The sequence below is a fragment of the Dysidea avara genome, chromosome 11, assembly GCF_963678975.1.
Source record: "Dysidea avara chromosome 11, odDysAvar1.4, whole genome shotgun sequence".
Lineage (NCBI taxonomy): Eukaryota > Metazoa > Porifera > Demospongiae > Dictyoceratida > Dysideidae > Dysidea > Dysidea avara.
The window spans coordinates 8,189,718-8,204,449 of record NC_089282.1 but is presented as its reverse complement, the minus strand read 5'-3'; the positions used below and the strand labels follow the sequence as shown (position 1 = coordinate 8,204,449).

Below are 14,732 nucleotides of genomic sequence, written 5' to 3'. Positions count from 1 at the left end.
TAAACGGTACGGCCATACCGTCTGACATAAAATGTATTGTGAAACCATAGAAGTGCTCCATAGGAAATATACCGGAACTTTGCATGTGCATAGACAAGCAAGGGATGGTCACATCCAAAAGTTGATCAAGGGATGTGTCCATCCAGGTCATTAGCTTGCCATGTTAAAAAGCTCGGAGGGTCATGGTATATGAAGCCATAGATGTGTAATGTCTTATTTGTTTTGGATTGTGCCTATACTTTTAACACTAAAAATATTGGCTCCATTAGAAGTGTTTAAAAAACAGTTTATTTTACCACATTTTGAAGATTTTTTGATTGCATCTGTAAATTTGAAATATTTCCATGTGATTTAGGCAAAAATAAAGATTCTGGATGCACTTGTATGGTTTCCTGGCCAGCTAGAAATAGGCTTATAACTCAGCTTTAAAGTTTCAAAACATGCCCTAAGGCAATGGGTTTGATGTGGCACCGTATCTCAAATGATTTAGTATACCTTACTCAACTTCCACAGAAAATTTGGTGCGTTTTTCAAAGTGAACGATTTCATCAAAATTTGTTGCTTAGCCGCTCTACTATGTAGCTGGGTAGCTTACCACTTTCTTGAACAAATTGTTATATAACAGTGCAATGGGATATAGCTGGTACTTGGCTTTGAAAATTTATTGGCAGCCCACACATCTAATTGTACTTTTAGAAAGATATACCATATTGTGTATTGTATTGCATCGGTGACTGCACAGCTGTTAGATATACAGGTATGCTCTTTCATGCACTTATGTAATCATAAACTGTGATCCCTTATAATTAATTGTCACAAAATTGTATTGTCGTACGTACCCTTTTATGTGTGTATTGATTTATTTTAGAAACCTTCACATCTGTTTTTTGGCAATAATGTGTGGTACACATACTTCAGACTGTTTCAGGTACCATATTGTGCATTGTGTATAGCATTGTGTTGCCCTAGAAAAGCAAAGAAAGTATAAGCTATCTTCATGAAAATACTCTAATAGAACAGTCAGTTTATGCGAAGCTGTCTTCATCTAATATAAATTGACACATGTATGAATTGTCAAAATAATAATAGTGCTCACCAGAATCTTCTGGGATAAAGCAAATTTGTCAAAGTTATCTGCTCAGTACATTGCTTCATCTGTGATAGACTGATGGTTTATTTACATGCTGTTTTGTTATCCCTAGTTACTGTGTGAACGTCTTCAGAAGGTCTATCAGCAGTCACAAGCTGCGATGGCTGAGAAGGAAGCAGCTGACAAAGAGCGCAACAAAGATACAATTGCTGCCTTTATGGCTTTCATAAAACAAGGTAGGTCACCACAAAGGGGCATTTAATTTTATAGGTGTCAATTCTTTGTTTGAGTAATTCAGATATCTTTTCATAAACCAATTTCATTTGCAGGTGAAAGTGAAGCTGATGAATACTATCCAGCCTTTTTGGATCTCACCAGAAATTTATTAGATGGTAAGACATACCGTCAGTGAGCTGTATAGCGACATTTTTGTATTGTCAGGTAACATTGAGTCTGGACCATATGAAGATTGTTGTAGAGAAATGTTCGGTGTTCATGGCTACATCATCTTCACCATCGATCGGCTGATACAGAACATCACTAAACAAGTATGCTACCTGTCAGATATGCTTAGTATAGCTTAGAAACTGAACAGGGGTGCAATGATGGTTCTGAAATAATATCCACTGTAGTTTATTATCTATCACAAATGTGGTTCTGAAATGGCCACAGCATTTTCAGTGGTGTACTGTTTACCAGACCCACTATCTCACAGATAAAGATTACTATCTTTGAGTAAAACAAGCTCTGTCAACGCCATTACTCAGATTTTAAAGTGATATGCCAAACACTTCCACTGGCCCTAATAAATTTAGTATACAGCGTCGCTATGCCCCAGAAATGCCCATACAGCTTACAGCTCTTGCTGTATAGTGCAGTGGAAGAACATGGTAGTGACAGCTTTGAGTATGAGTGATGTTGGGCTGGGCTTACAGTATTTTAAAAAAAGCCCACATTGATTTTTGACCCGGCACTTAAATGAGCTCAGCATTTATTCAGGCCCAGGCATTTATTTCTTAGGGCGCGTGAGGCGAAGGGTGATTGTGGACAAAGTGGTACTGAGAGTACAGTACTTATATTATAATTGACTTGCAGTTTCTTGTAATGATGAAATTCAAGGTAAAGCGTGTTTATCCAGTATATAAACTCTTGTATAGCATGTAACTCTGTTCTTTATTCTAATTTTTAGCACCCCAGTGCTTAAACGGACCCAGGTGTCTATTGTGTAGTTTGGGATGAAGTAATCAGCATGTATTTGAGCTTGGCTTTAATACAGATATAAATATGTATATATGGTACCTGTGTTTACAGCAACCTGTAGTGTTCCATCTGCCTCAAACTAGACCATAGTTACATGAAAGCATTAAATATGAAGGGCTTCATGTTTACTTTGAACTTTTCATACTGCTCATAGACATTACTTATCATTATACTGTAACCTTAAACCAGTAATTAATTATCCTGAAGATCAGTCCTACTGCTGTGGTGATGCATAAGCACTTTTTGGGGGTTTTCTGTTGGAAGTATCTGCATCCTACAGTGTACTCCATAACTGTGACCTATGTACAAGTAGCATTGTATATGAAGGCTAGGCCAAGTACGAATAATTGTGCTTTCCTGTAGTTGTGAACACTAAGTGAATTTGATCGTTTTTGTTCCACTTTGTTCTTATTTGTGGACATGCCTCTACTCTTTGCTTTCGTCTTGTTTCATGTAGCTACAGACCATCGTGTTAGATGAAGTGAACTTCCATATAGCAGAGTTATACACCACTTGTATACAAGATAGTCTTGATGAGTCTACATACCATAAGAAGACAGAGGCTATTATCGGTGATGACAACTCTTACAAGTTTATTTTGGTAATTTTATTGTGTATGAATGAGTGCTGTAAAGACCCCTCTTAATTACATGAGCTTTTGTAGCTAATGATGTACACAAATTTAGTACAACATTCACTGCTATAATTATGATAGTATCTTGATAATGATTTTAACATGTCCATATAGTAATGTTTCTTGTATTCGTACATTATAATTGTTGTCTTATAGTATAATGAAGAACGCAAGTTAACGATTGAGCTACTAGAAATGGAAGACAGTTCTCAACAAGTGTCTCCCAGTATCAAGGTACCTAATTATCATCTTATACTGATTTAACTTGCGTACATACATATATGTAGAAATGGGAAGGCTACGTGGAGACATATTCCAAGGTAACAACTCCACAGTTAATAGATACTCCATCACACAGCAAGATATTCATGAGTAGGTTAGTAGTATATATTTACCCTGTTCAGTCTACCTTGGTTACTCGGTGTGCATGTGATGTGTTGGCTCTTGTTGATACTACTGCATTTAACACAAGATCGCGTGTGCTAACTAATGATGAGCTAAAGCAAGTACACAACATGTAATAAACTTTTCGTAATTCAGGTGGTTATTTAAGCGGCACTGAAATTGTAGTGTTGAAGTGTAGAACCAATTGAGTTAGCATTATAGCCACTACGCTTAAGCCGGTTGGTGCTCATGAATGTCAATGCTTGATAACTGTCATGGGGAGTCTACCTGAATGTAATGTCATATGGGCCTCATCGTCTTATTTCCATTACAGAATATTTTTAAAGTTCAGAAATGATTGGCTGAGGCCCACTAAAAGCAGAAAAAAATTATTGTTGTTGATACAATTTGACATTCCCGGAATACGATTATGTTGCAGAGCCAACCTGTGCCAGCCCAGATGTGTTGGGTCCAGCTCAATTAATCCTCACTGCAATTTATTCTGAACCATGCAGTGCTGTACCAGATACATGGTGTGAACAGGATGTATGGCATAAACAAATGTATTTGTGACCGAATTTTGGAAAATCACCCATGTGGGCGCATTTGACACCTAAAATATTTAATGATCAAATCACAAACTTTATAGTGCAGATCTACTTGTTGATGATTCTTGAAATATTTTTAAAACTGCCCTGCTCTTATTAGCAACCCACTTAACACGAAAAATTCTAATTATGTCACACGCACCCATATGGGTGATTTTCCAAAATTTGTTGTTTGTTCATGCCCTATTTCTTATTGGTATGTTACTGTGATGGTTGATTCAGGAACAAACGTTGTTGGAGAGATGATGATGGAGTGGAGTCAGTCCAAAGTGATGAAGAGGACGAGTGTGTTCCAAGGGATTACTATCCTAAACATGTTATGGCTAACTTGGAGGAAAGTGGCAAATTAGAGTTCAAGATGCGTGAGCACACCTACCGTATGGTACCAGTTACAGGAACTGGTGACTTCATGTATCGTAAAGGAACCCTCAAGAAAGCAAGAATGGTATGCTTATAAAATAGTGGTGTACCAATGTTGATACTAGTATCAGTATTGTCCCTATTTTGGTAGTATTGGACTTGTATCTGTAAGGCTATTGTTTAAAATCCTGATGACTTTGTATGACTTTACTTAGTTTAGTTGCCTTTCAAGATGGTGGCATATGTAGGAAGTTGAACGGAGTTGAGTAAGAGGTAACTATGAATTCTTTGAAGGAAGTCAGCAAATCATACAGTACTACCATAGTAGGGCTGGGCTTTTCTGGCCTAAAATATCACTAAAACCAGCCTAAAATATCACTAAAACCAGCCTCAAATATCACTAAAACCAGCCTCAAATATCACTAAAACCAGCCTCAAATATCACTAAAACCAGCCTCATTTTCCAGCTTGGTAGTATTAGTAAGCCCAAAAATGCCTGCAGAGTGATCCCAAACCATTCCAACAAGTTTCTGTGATTTTTTTACAAATGACTGACTGACTAACTAACTACTGATGCCTCCAGCCAAGCATAGCTCAACTATGGTAAAGGCTATCTTGATTTCTTTATTGTTCAATGTCACTTTGGCCCGAGACATGCCTTTTCACCAATTGCAGTAGCTACAGTGTGGACTTACTTTTGTACTTTGTGTCCTATTTTTTATCCACACCATGTAGGTGTTAATTTGTAGTAATGCATGATGGCTTCAGTGGAGATGGCCATCACGAGAATCTTCCATAGTTTCAGAAGTGGCTGAATTGATTGCTGAGGTGCTCCCACGGAATGGCTCAGTAATAGATAGTTGGGGCGTACGTTTAATTGCAATTTCTGTAGCAACAGGATTGATTGTAGAGGTGCTTCTCATACTGTTTTTTGTTTGTAATGTTGTATAACGATTGGAACATAGCTGAGTACGATGTGGAATGGCCACAGCACTTTCCAGTAATTGATAGTTGGGGTATGTGTTAAGTCGCTCAATTGATAGCTACATGTGACTAGCCTGTACCATTCTTTCCTTTGATGTGGTATGTGTTGGTTCACCAGTCATAAATTATGTTTCAAAAGAGTTAACAAACAAATGGAAGGAAAGTTTGAAATTTTATATTTGAGTAGGGATCATAGAAATAAAGAGTCATCTATACTCACAGCTATACTAGTGATCCCTACTTTGTGGTCATGCTGTCTGAAATAGGAATTAAATGTCTACTAGTAATTGCTGCCTACAGGTGTAGATGACCTACCTTGTTTCATTGCTTTGAATTTCTATGATCCCTACTCAAATATAAAATTACTTTTTTTTTTACAGTGGAAAATAATATAGATCGCTCTTGTTTGCTTTTTTTTTTTTGCTTTTTTTTTTTACAAAAATCCTAATAGAATGCACACCCATAAACTAGGGCTGCAATGAATGTCAAACTTAGTATCTGGATATTTTGGATGTCTTAATGAATGAATGAATACCGAACTATTTGGTAACATTTTAGCAAAAATGCTAGAATTCAGCAACATTTTACCACATACTTACCACTTTGTTCCTGAAATATATGCAAAAAAATAGTAGTTGTCTTTATAATCAGTTTTACATAACAGAAAAGGCCATCCTGTAGAAATATAGTTGGTAATTAAAGCCATTTCCACTGTACACACTTGTAATTTACTAGTAAATGAATATCCGAATGGTAAATTTAGTATCCGGATACCAAAATTTCCAAACGAATCGAATATTTGTTGCAGCCCTACCACAAACCACCTTGGAAAGCATCCTTCAATTTAAAGCAATCCTCTGGTGCAATGAGTATGGGTCCACTCTCCACTAGTGAGTATCAAGTAAAATGTTGTGACAAAATTGAAATTTGCTGTTTGGTTCATATTGATTCATAGAAAATCTATTCACTTTTTCACACTAAAAGTATATAGCCATACTTACTGAGTCCTTCCGCATGTCAATATTAATAAACCCATATTCCACAGATTGTAAACCATCCTACACCTCAATGAACAGTTGCATATACTAAAGAAGCCATATAACAGTGAAATTGTCTTGGTGTAAACTCCGTTGTAGAGGCTGAAACAACACTCCTTGCCCTTAGAAGATAGCATATAGCATCTTCGCATGGTGAGTCCTTCTTCCTGTAATGCGCAATTGCAAATTCCATATACACTCTCACAGAGTTCAGATAAGTGAAAGTGCTGGTATCAGATTATTGCAACCATTTCCTTTTTACACAAAGCCTAAAGTGGATTGCTGTACTCTTTGTTATATGGCCTAACCACATTGTGTTATCAACTCGTACTGACCAGGCTTTGTTGACAAACTGTGGTCTCTATGTGCTGGCTGCTACTGCCTGTTGTATGTACAGTGTACTATAGTCAGAGCTCAATAGCGATAGTAGCCTACAATGTAAAGAATTCTGAGAAGCTTACTTGCCATGGAGGTATGCTTGGCATTGTCCTCAACTGTGGCAGAACTGCATTTTTCTTATCATACAGTACAATAGTACTGTATATTAGGGTTGGCTTTCTAGCCAAAAATATTACTCTAAAACCAGCTTCACAATACTTTCATGGTACCTTGGCAGTATTGGTTAGATATAACCAAGCCCAAAAGCACCTTCAGTATGACCTAAAACACTTCCAAAAAGTTGCTACGGAATTTTATTTTTATTTTGTGGAATTTTCTACTGACTGATGCCTTCAGACAAGTGTAACTTGGTAACGGCTAAGGCTTTGTGCTTGATTATTTCACTGTTCAATGTTGCTTCAGCCTGACTTGCCTTGTGGCATACCACAGTACGTACAATGTATGTTTCATGGACTTACCTTTGTCCTTTGTGTCCCATTTATCTTTGCTGATAGCACAAGGTGTTGATTTCACATGATGGCTTCCCTACGTTTGATGGGAATCATCCCGAGTTTTCCATTGATTGTAGAGGTCCTTGTTCTTTGTTTGTAACACTGTGTAACAGGCTGAAAATAGCTGAAAACGAAGCATAATGGCCACTTCGCTATTTCAGTAATTGATATTTGGGGCATGCGTTCAGACAAAAACAATAAGCCTGGTGTCTGTGGGTTAACCAGCCATAATAATGTTACAAAAAGGTAAACAAGTATAAGGAAAAAGTAAGAATTTTAGGGATCATAGAAATATATAGTAGTGAAACAAGGGTACACCTGAAAATATACTAGTGGACATTTAATCCCTAATTCAGTTGTGGGTATAGACTGAAGCAGGGATTAAATGTTCACTAGTATAACTTCAGGTGTAGGCAACTTCCCTTGTTTCGCTACGTTTTATTTCTATGATCCCTAATTGAACTTAAATTCTTAATTTTTCCTTATACTTGTAGTGTTTATAGTGTGGTAATGAATGCAATTTTATGGAATTGTACCATGTTCACCATACGCATATGCTACTTATCGTTGTTTTAAAATTTTTAATAAGTCTAATTCTTCATGGTTGATGGCTGCAAAACACTTTACAAGATTAGTGAATGTGTTCAGCAAGCTGGTTTACTATCCCGTTAGTGAATAAGCTAGCTTGGTAAACACATTTGCACAGAGAATGGCTAGTTGTATATAGAAGTATCAGTATCGAATTAGCATCCAGCCATAAATGTATCAGTACTGGATCAGTAGTGAAAAAGTGGTATCAGCGCATCACTTTATAAAAAATATCCGTGTAATCTCTCATTAAATGTTGTTCTTGTTTTAGTCTAATACTACTGTGGCTGGTAATACTAAGCAGAAGTTTGAGACGTGGTACTCACGATGGCTGGAAGATAATTCCCTGCCAGAGGGAGCTTCATTGTGTGAGCAGTGGTTGCTGGGACAAGATTATGACAGTGATCTACAGTCTGAGAAACACACCGAGCTGTATGCTGGAAGGAATCGTAGCTACTACCAACGAATAAACAAGTGACTGCTTCTTAAACTCTCTTATGATGCTTCTGTTCATTGTATCTGTACATGTATATATTGTGATGTATGGTAGGTGTATTTAACAGTAGTAGTATCAGTTTACAAGTCTGTTTTTATGAAATCTGTATTTAAACACTGAACATGTTATACATGCATGAAGAATAAGAAGTTTTATTTGAACGTAGTACCACCATTCTGGGAGGAGGAAGCAATGCAGCAGTAGTTGTTCCAGCAACTTCTAATGTACTACTGACTTAAGCTAAACCTGTGATCTAACAGATCATGTACTGGCTACTATTGTGTTTATCAACTTGAATGTGAGTGTCTGCTTAGTTATCAGCTGATCAGTGACCTGTATTAAAAGCTATATGTAGTAAGAGCACAGAGTTTTGAATAGGCTGAGTGACATAATGTGTGGCCTGGTGTTTTGTACCATTATATACATTCTTGTTGGCTTTTAATCATTTGAGGTGGCTATAAAAAATCCCCTAGACTAACAGATATCAACACTAACATTGTGGTTGGTCAGGTACTTATTTTTGTATTTTCCCTTTAAATTCCTTATGGTGAATAATATTAAAAAGTGTATATTCCCAGACATCAGATACTAGTTAGTGAAGCAAGGGAGACTGCCTTGGCCATACACTATATTACTAAAGCACTAGTGGTTCTTAATAGAAATCACTCGTGTTTTTTTGACAAATGCTGATAGAACATTCACCTAAACTCTGTATTAGCACTACCAACCTCAAAAGAAGGCTTAGAAGTTATTTTGCAAGAAGTACAGGCTTATACTAGTGTCAAAAGGACCCAATAAAAATAATTTTAAATTTTCACTGGCCTAAAACAAATACAAGGGAAATCTATGCACTCTTCAGTATGCATAAGTAGGGTAATCCTTAGTGAGCTCCACCATGCGACTATTGCTTGATTGGTTGTACTGTGTGTTCACAGAAATTAAGGTGTTGACCAAACATTATAAACCAAAAGCCATGTAAACACTAACCAAGCGATATTACATGGCTTCACTATGCATACCACTACTTGTCATCACACAATATAGCCAAGCACTTGGTGCATTTTTATGATCACAATTTATATAAACTTAGTCCATATTGGCATTTGTACCACATTCAGTTTCTGACATTCTTGACAGTCTCTCTTCTTTCTGCCTTTCTTGCATACATTTCAAGACTGCTTAATCATTGGAATGGTACAGAAGGATTATTAATTAATTAAACTTCAACTTTCTAACTTGTGAACATGCTATCATTTTCAGACCACGTGAAGGCTCTCTCCTGTACAACTACAACTCTGTCCAAAGTTGAATATCACAGCCCATCTGGAAGCTGTAAGAGTGAACACTGTACTCCACAGTTAGTCCACCACTTTGAATTGGAACAGTGCTCAGTTTTAGCACACTGATGCATAGTGTAAAGCAATTTGCTTACAAGCTACATTGCTGTATATGCTGGTCAATGATTTTGTGATGATATAACTTTTTTATCTTCATCTATGCCAGTCAATGGAACAAAGAATAGCTTTTCCATGTAATAGCTTTGCTTCATCTTGATTGCTTTCATCTTTTTTATAAGAGATAAAGGCTATCAACAGTAGACCAAACACTGCAACCAGTAGTAACTATACTGAGCTATCTAAGTGCTAACTATATAAACACTACTGCTTCACTGTCAACCTTGAGGCTGCCTTTTATGGTAGCCAACTATTTGCAGTTATACATTGTAAGTATACATGTACCATCAGTACTGGATAAGTCACCACACTATATCCTTGCAAGCAAACATGTAATAAGATTAGACTGTTATAAAGTAGGTTTGTTCCTTCATTCAATGCTATGCATTCACCTACTAATAAGTCAATTTACCACAGGGACAGGGATGTGATATATCTATTATGTTTATGTGGCCTATAACTGAACTGATTATTTCTGCTGTATTTTGTATCTTATAGAAAATGTTGAGTCAATGATGCAGCCATGTGTATTATGTTTGCATGAGAAGGCATGGCATTCGTGATCATGTGTTAATTCACTGTTAAAGCATAGAAGTTCAGGATCCCATGCATTTTGCACATGCTATATGCATAAATTATAGCTATACTGCTGGGTCAAGTCACCTAGATCTGACTTCTTATTTAGCTTTCTCTGCATCATATCAAATTCTGATGTTTAGCTACTATTCAAGAAAATGATAATTAATTACACAATCACAACAATTCTGAATTATTTTAATTTATAGCAGTTGTATAATAATTATGTAGTTACATTAATTTTATGCAAAAATTACATGCTCTATAAAAATGTACTTATATAATGGCAATATATAGTGCATTACAAAATATGTGTTGTGCATATGTCTATACAGCCAGTTTGAGTGTTTTTTGTTCAATTTTGCACATTACCTTGTAGTGCTAGTAGCTCTCGCAGCCTCTGATTTTCTTCATTTGCTCTTGCCGCTTCAGCCTGAAGCCTTTGATTTTCTTCTCTGGCTTCATTTACTTCAATTGACAATCTTAGGTTTTCTTCTTTTGATTTTATTTGTCTGTCTTCAAATTGAATGGCTAACCTGTCAGTTTCTTGGGAAATTCTCCACTCTGATAAGATAAGTTCCTTTTTTTGCTCTGAGCATGTAATGATCAATTTTACTTTCTGGTGTAAATGACCCAGCTCGTTGATATAGGTTGAAATTGTTTGTGATGCTTTGCACTTATGGCTTGAACTAAAGAAACAGTAACCACTGTATATACCAAGAACTGCATCAACAAACAAGCCTAAGCCAGCTACCCCAAATCCTGCTGCTGTAAGCATAGATCCAGTTACGTTTAAGACTGGAAGAAAAAGTTTGACAACTGCAAGTCCTTCCCTGCTGAATGGACTTATGGCCACAGTAGCTACAGGCACTGCCCTGGATGCATAACCACATATCATTTTTTTGTTTGCAACATGTTTTGGAATAATACCAGCTATAGGCTCAACACAAAAGCATCTTGAATGTCTTTATCATTTTTTTCAAGTTGTGGAACCATGGCAATAAGCAGCGGCGGCGGAAGTAGTTGATATGAGGGGGGGCTGGGCTGACCCAGACTTATTTCTATAGTTTGGTAAGGTGAGACCAAAAAAAAAAAAAAAAAAAAAAAGGTCGCAACCAACTGACAAGAGCTTTCCACCTCACCAGCTACCATTTCTAGCTGATAAACTACATAAAATCCTTTCATAGCTCGCTACACACTGACTACTTTATTAGAGTGACTGCTCTATTAGAGTATCTCGATCTTTATCACGGTTTTCAGCCCCACTCCAAGAAAGATAATTTCGGTGTGATATCATTCTGAGGGGGGGCTAAGCCCCCCCTCAGCAGACCGAGGGGGGGCTTTAGCCCCCTAGCCCCCCCCTTTCCGCCGCCTATGGCAATAAGGACTGCTCTTAAATTTGCTTGTGCATTATTAAATGCCTCATATGCAGTTTTAGCATCTTCATAACATGCTTCAATACGTGACTTGTGCCTTTCACATTCACCAACACTTTTATATTGCTTATGAAAATCTTTCCCTTGAGCGAGAGCTGTTGTAATTGTTGCACAAGAAACTATACCGATACCTGCAGCTGTCAGTCCAATGGAAGCTCCTCCTGTAAATGGTGTGGCTGCAAGCCCACCCACTATAAGGCAACCCCCATAAAAGGAAACTGCTGATGAAGCCGCTACAGTTCCATTAGACCTTTTATGGGCTGCATCAACCTTATCCCTTAGCGTGGTTAATTCTTGAATGGCTCCTGGCAGCATTTCACTAAGAAGATTCAATTTCTCCATCATGGTTTTAAAGTTTGAAGCTATTTGCTCTGAAAGTGAATGCACGTTTGTACCTGGGGTAAGTGCTTTTTTCGCGATATCCATTAATGTCATTTGTAAATCGTCAGTAACATCAATGTTTACGGATTTCATTGAAGACACTTCTGACCGCATACTGCTAGTGTACATGGCCATGCCAGTGTGAGAGCTGATCGAATGTCAGATCGAGCAGAGGACGTTGATGACAGATTTGAAGCACCAATTTATAGTCACGGTCTGCAAGAAAGCCTGCACATATGCATCACTGATCACATTATATAGCTAGCTAAATACGCATACGTGCAATGCGTGCACAATATTCCACGTGCACGCATCAGTGCATGCATAAATCAAAATGCGTAACTATATAAGATAATTCCGGTATCGATACAGATGTTTTGAGGCTGCTTGATTACTATTGGTAGGGTCCGCAACGCGAAAAATCGATATCCTCCAATCAACTACCTAACTATTGTCATGTGTTAGGCTAAGTGTAACTTAAATAACACCAGCGTGGCAGCCAAGTTTGTCACTTTCTTCTGGTAGAAAACGATACAAATGTCTTAAAATTACGTGATTTTTCGTTGCAGCGGTTAGTAGGGTTCTTCGTATGCCACGATATTTACTCTCAAAATTGTTCAAGTAGTCTATCATCAACTCAAAGTATTGGTGGTTTGATTTTATTGGTCAGTTTCTGGTGGCAGCACGATCTGTGCAGCTTTTTGGCAACAGACAAAATGTTTCTTCCTCTGGAGCACAGGACAAGCAGAGCAGCAACTGCGCCGTGGGTCAGCAATGACCAGTACTAGGTAAAGTACCTGCATGTGGAGTATGGTTATAATTGAAGCTTCAGTGTTAGCCATCTGGCTGAGCCATCTATATGCTGAAATTCGGCCAAAACGACGCGATTTTTGCAAACAAATACCAGAATGGTTGATACATCAGTGAGACAGTCTCCAACAGCAAGGATACGAAGCTTATAAACACCTAACAATACGGCCATCTCGCCCAATAAACGCATAGAGCAATCCAATGCATGAAATAGGCACTCACGTGATCGATATTCAAATCTCGAAAAATACAACCATGATCTATTCCAATGACCTTAAAATCACTTGAAATCAAGTGACAATCAGTTTGTGTGCATTACGTTCAGCATCTCGATTAGCCCACCAGTCCAAGACTCTCCCTATGATGCCATCACAGCGTAACACATACCTGTCTACTGGCCCAGACCACGCCTGAGCGAACAATTAGCAGAAATATTTACAAAAGGAGCACACTGCATGGTTCCTATTCAGGAATGAAAGCGATTTCATGGGTATCTCGGCGATTTGAATTTTGATCACGTGAGTGCGTATTTCATGCATTGGATTGCTCTATGCGTTTACTGGGCGAGGTAGCCGTATTTTTAGGTGTTTATAAGCTTCGTATCCTTGCTGTTGGAGACTGTCTCACTGATGTATCAACCATTCTGGTATTTGTTTGCAAAAATCGCGTCGTTTTGGCCGAATTTCAATATATAGATGGCTTAGCCAGATGGCTAACAAGCTTCAATTATAACCATACTCCACATGCAGGTACTTTACCTAGTACTGGTCATTGCTGACCCACGGCGCAGTTGCTGCTCTGCTTGTCCTGTGCTCCAGAGCAAGAAACATTTTGTCTGTCGCCAAAATGCTGCACAGATCGTGCTGCCACCGGAAACTGACCAATAAAATCAAACCACCAATACTTTGAGTTGATGATAGACTACTTGAACAATGTTGAGAGTGAATATCGTGGCATACGAAGAACCCTACGAACTGCTGGAACGAAAACTCACGTGATTTTAAGACATTTGTGTCGTTTTCTACCAGAAGAAAGTGACAAACTTGGCTGCCACGCTGGTGTTATGTAAGTTACACTTAGCCTAACACATGACAATAGTTAGGTAGTTGATTGGAGGATATCAATTTTTCGCGTTGCGGACCCTACTATTGGTAGTATCGAATTACGTATGTGCAACTGATATAACCAATGAAATTTACTCTTCTTGGAATTCAAACATTTCATTAGCTGTTTCAGTAGTACTGCACATGCGCGAAGGACTCGGTAGCTATCGAGCAACTTAAAACCTGGGAGTTTGCGTATATACGTACTCAATGATACTGGGAATATACGTACTCGATGATAACACTGAATATCTATCCCGAGTCAGCCATCATGCTTGAGTCATTGAACTTGCCAGGGGCAGTGGAGCAAGTCAAAAGTGGGGGGCACTTTGACAATGAAATTTACACAGTAGAGTTAAGGTAGCTAGAATAGGTCTATTGTATCCCTATAGGCCTAGGGACCTCCGAGAAAAGAACTTAGTCAACAACTATAGGCCTATTTCACTTTTATGCAATGTATCTAAAGTACTTGAAAAACTTGTATATGATAAAATTATCAATTTAAATCTGAATCTATTTCTTTAGTGCATGCGCCCTCAGGGGCAGGTCAACTCTTCAGCAATTGCTAATATTTTTAAACTTTGTACACAACAACCATAACCAGCAAATTGATGTTATCTATTTGGATATAAAGAAAGCTT

At 37.9% G+C, this 14,732-nt stretch overlaps 1 protein-coding gene across 1 annotated transcript in view; it reads left to right on the top strand.

Moving 5' to 3' along the window:
• LOC136237567 (paired amphipathic helix protein Sin3a-like) overlaps positions 1–8,452 on the top strand; it is a 33,480-nt gene extending 25,028 nt beyond the window's left edge. The window contains exons 26-34 of the mRNA XM_066027756.1: positions 869–928; positions 1,203–1,326; positions 1,420–1,482; positions 1,532–1,638; positions 2,808–2,951; positions 3,141–3,218; positions 3,272–3,360; positions 4,199–4,421; positions 8,107–8,452. Of these exons, the coding sequence (XP_065883828.1) occupies positions 869–928; positions 1,203–1,326; positions 1,420–1,482; positions 1,532–1,638; positions 2,808–2,951; positions 3,141–3,218; positions 3,272–3,360; positions 4,199–4,421; positions 8,107–8,313 (1,095 nt within the window). The 3' untranslated portion in view covers positions 8,314–8,452. The remainder of the gene's footprint in view (positions 1–868; positions 929–1,202; positions 1,327–1,419; positions 1,483–1,531; positions 1,639–2,807; positions 2,952–3,140; positions 3,219–3,271; positions 3,361–4,198; positions 4,422–8,106) is intronic.
• The last annotated feature ends 6,280 nt before the right edge of the window (positions 8,453–14,732 follow it).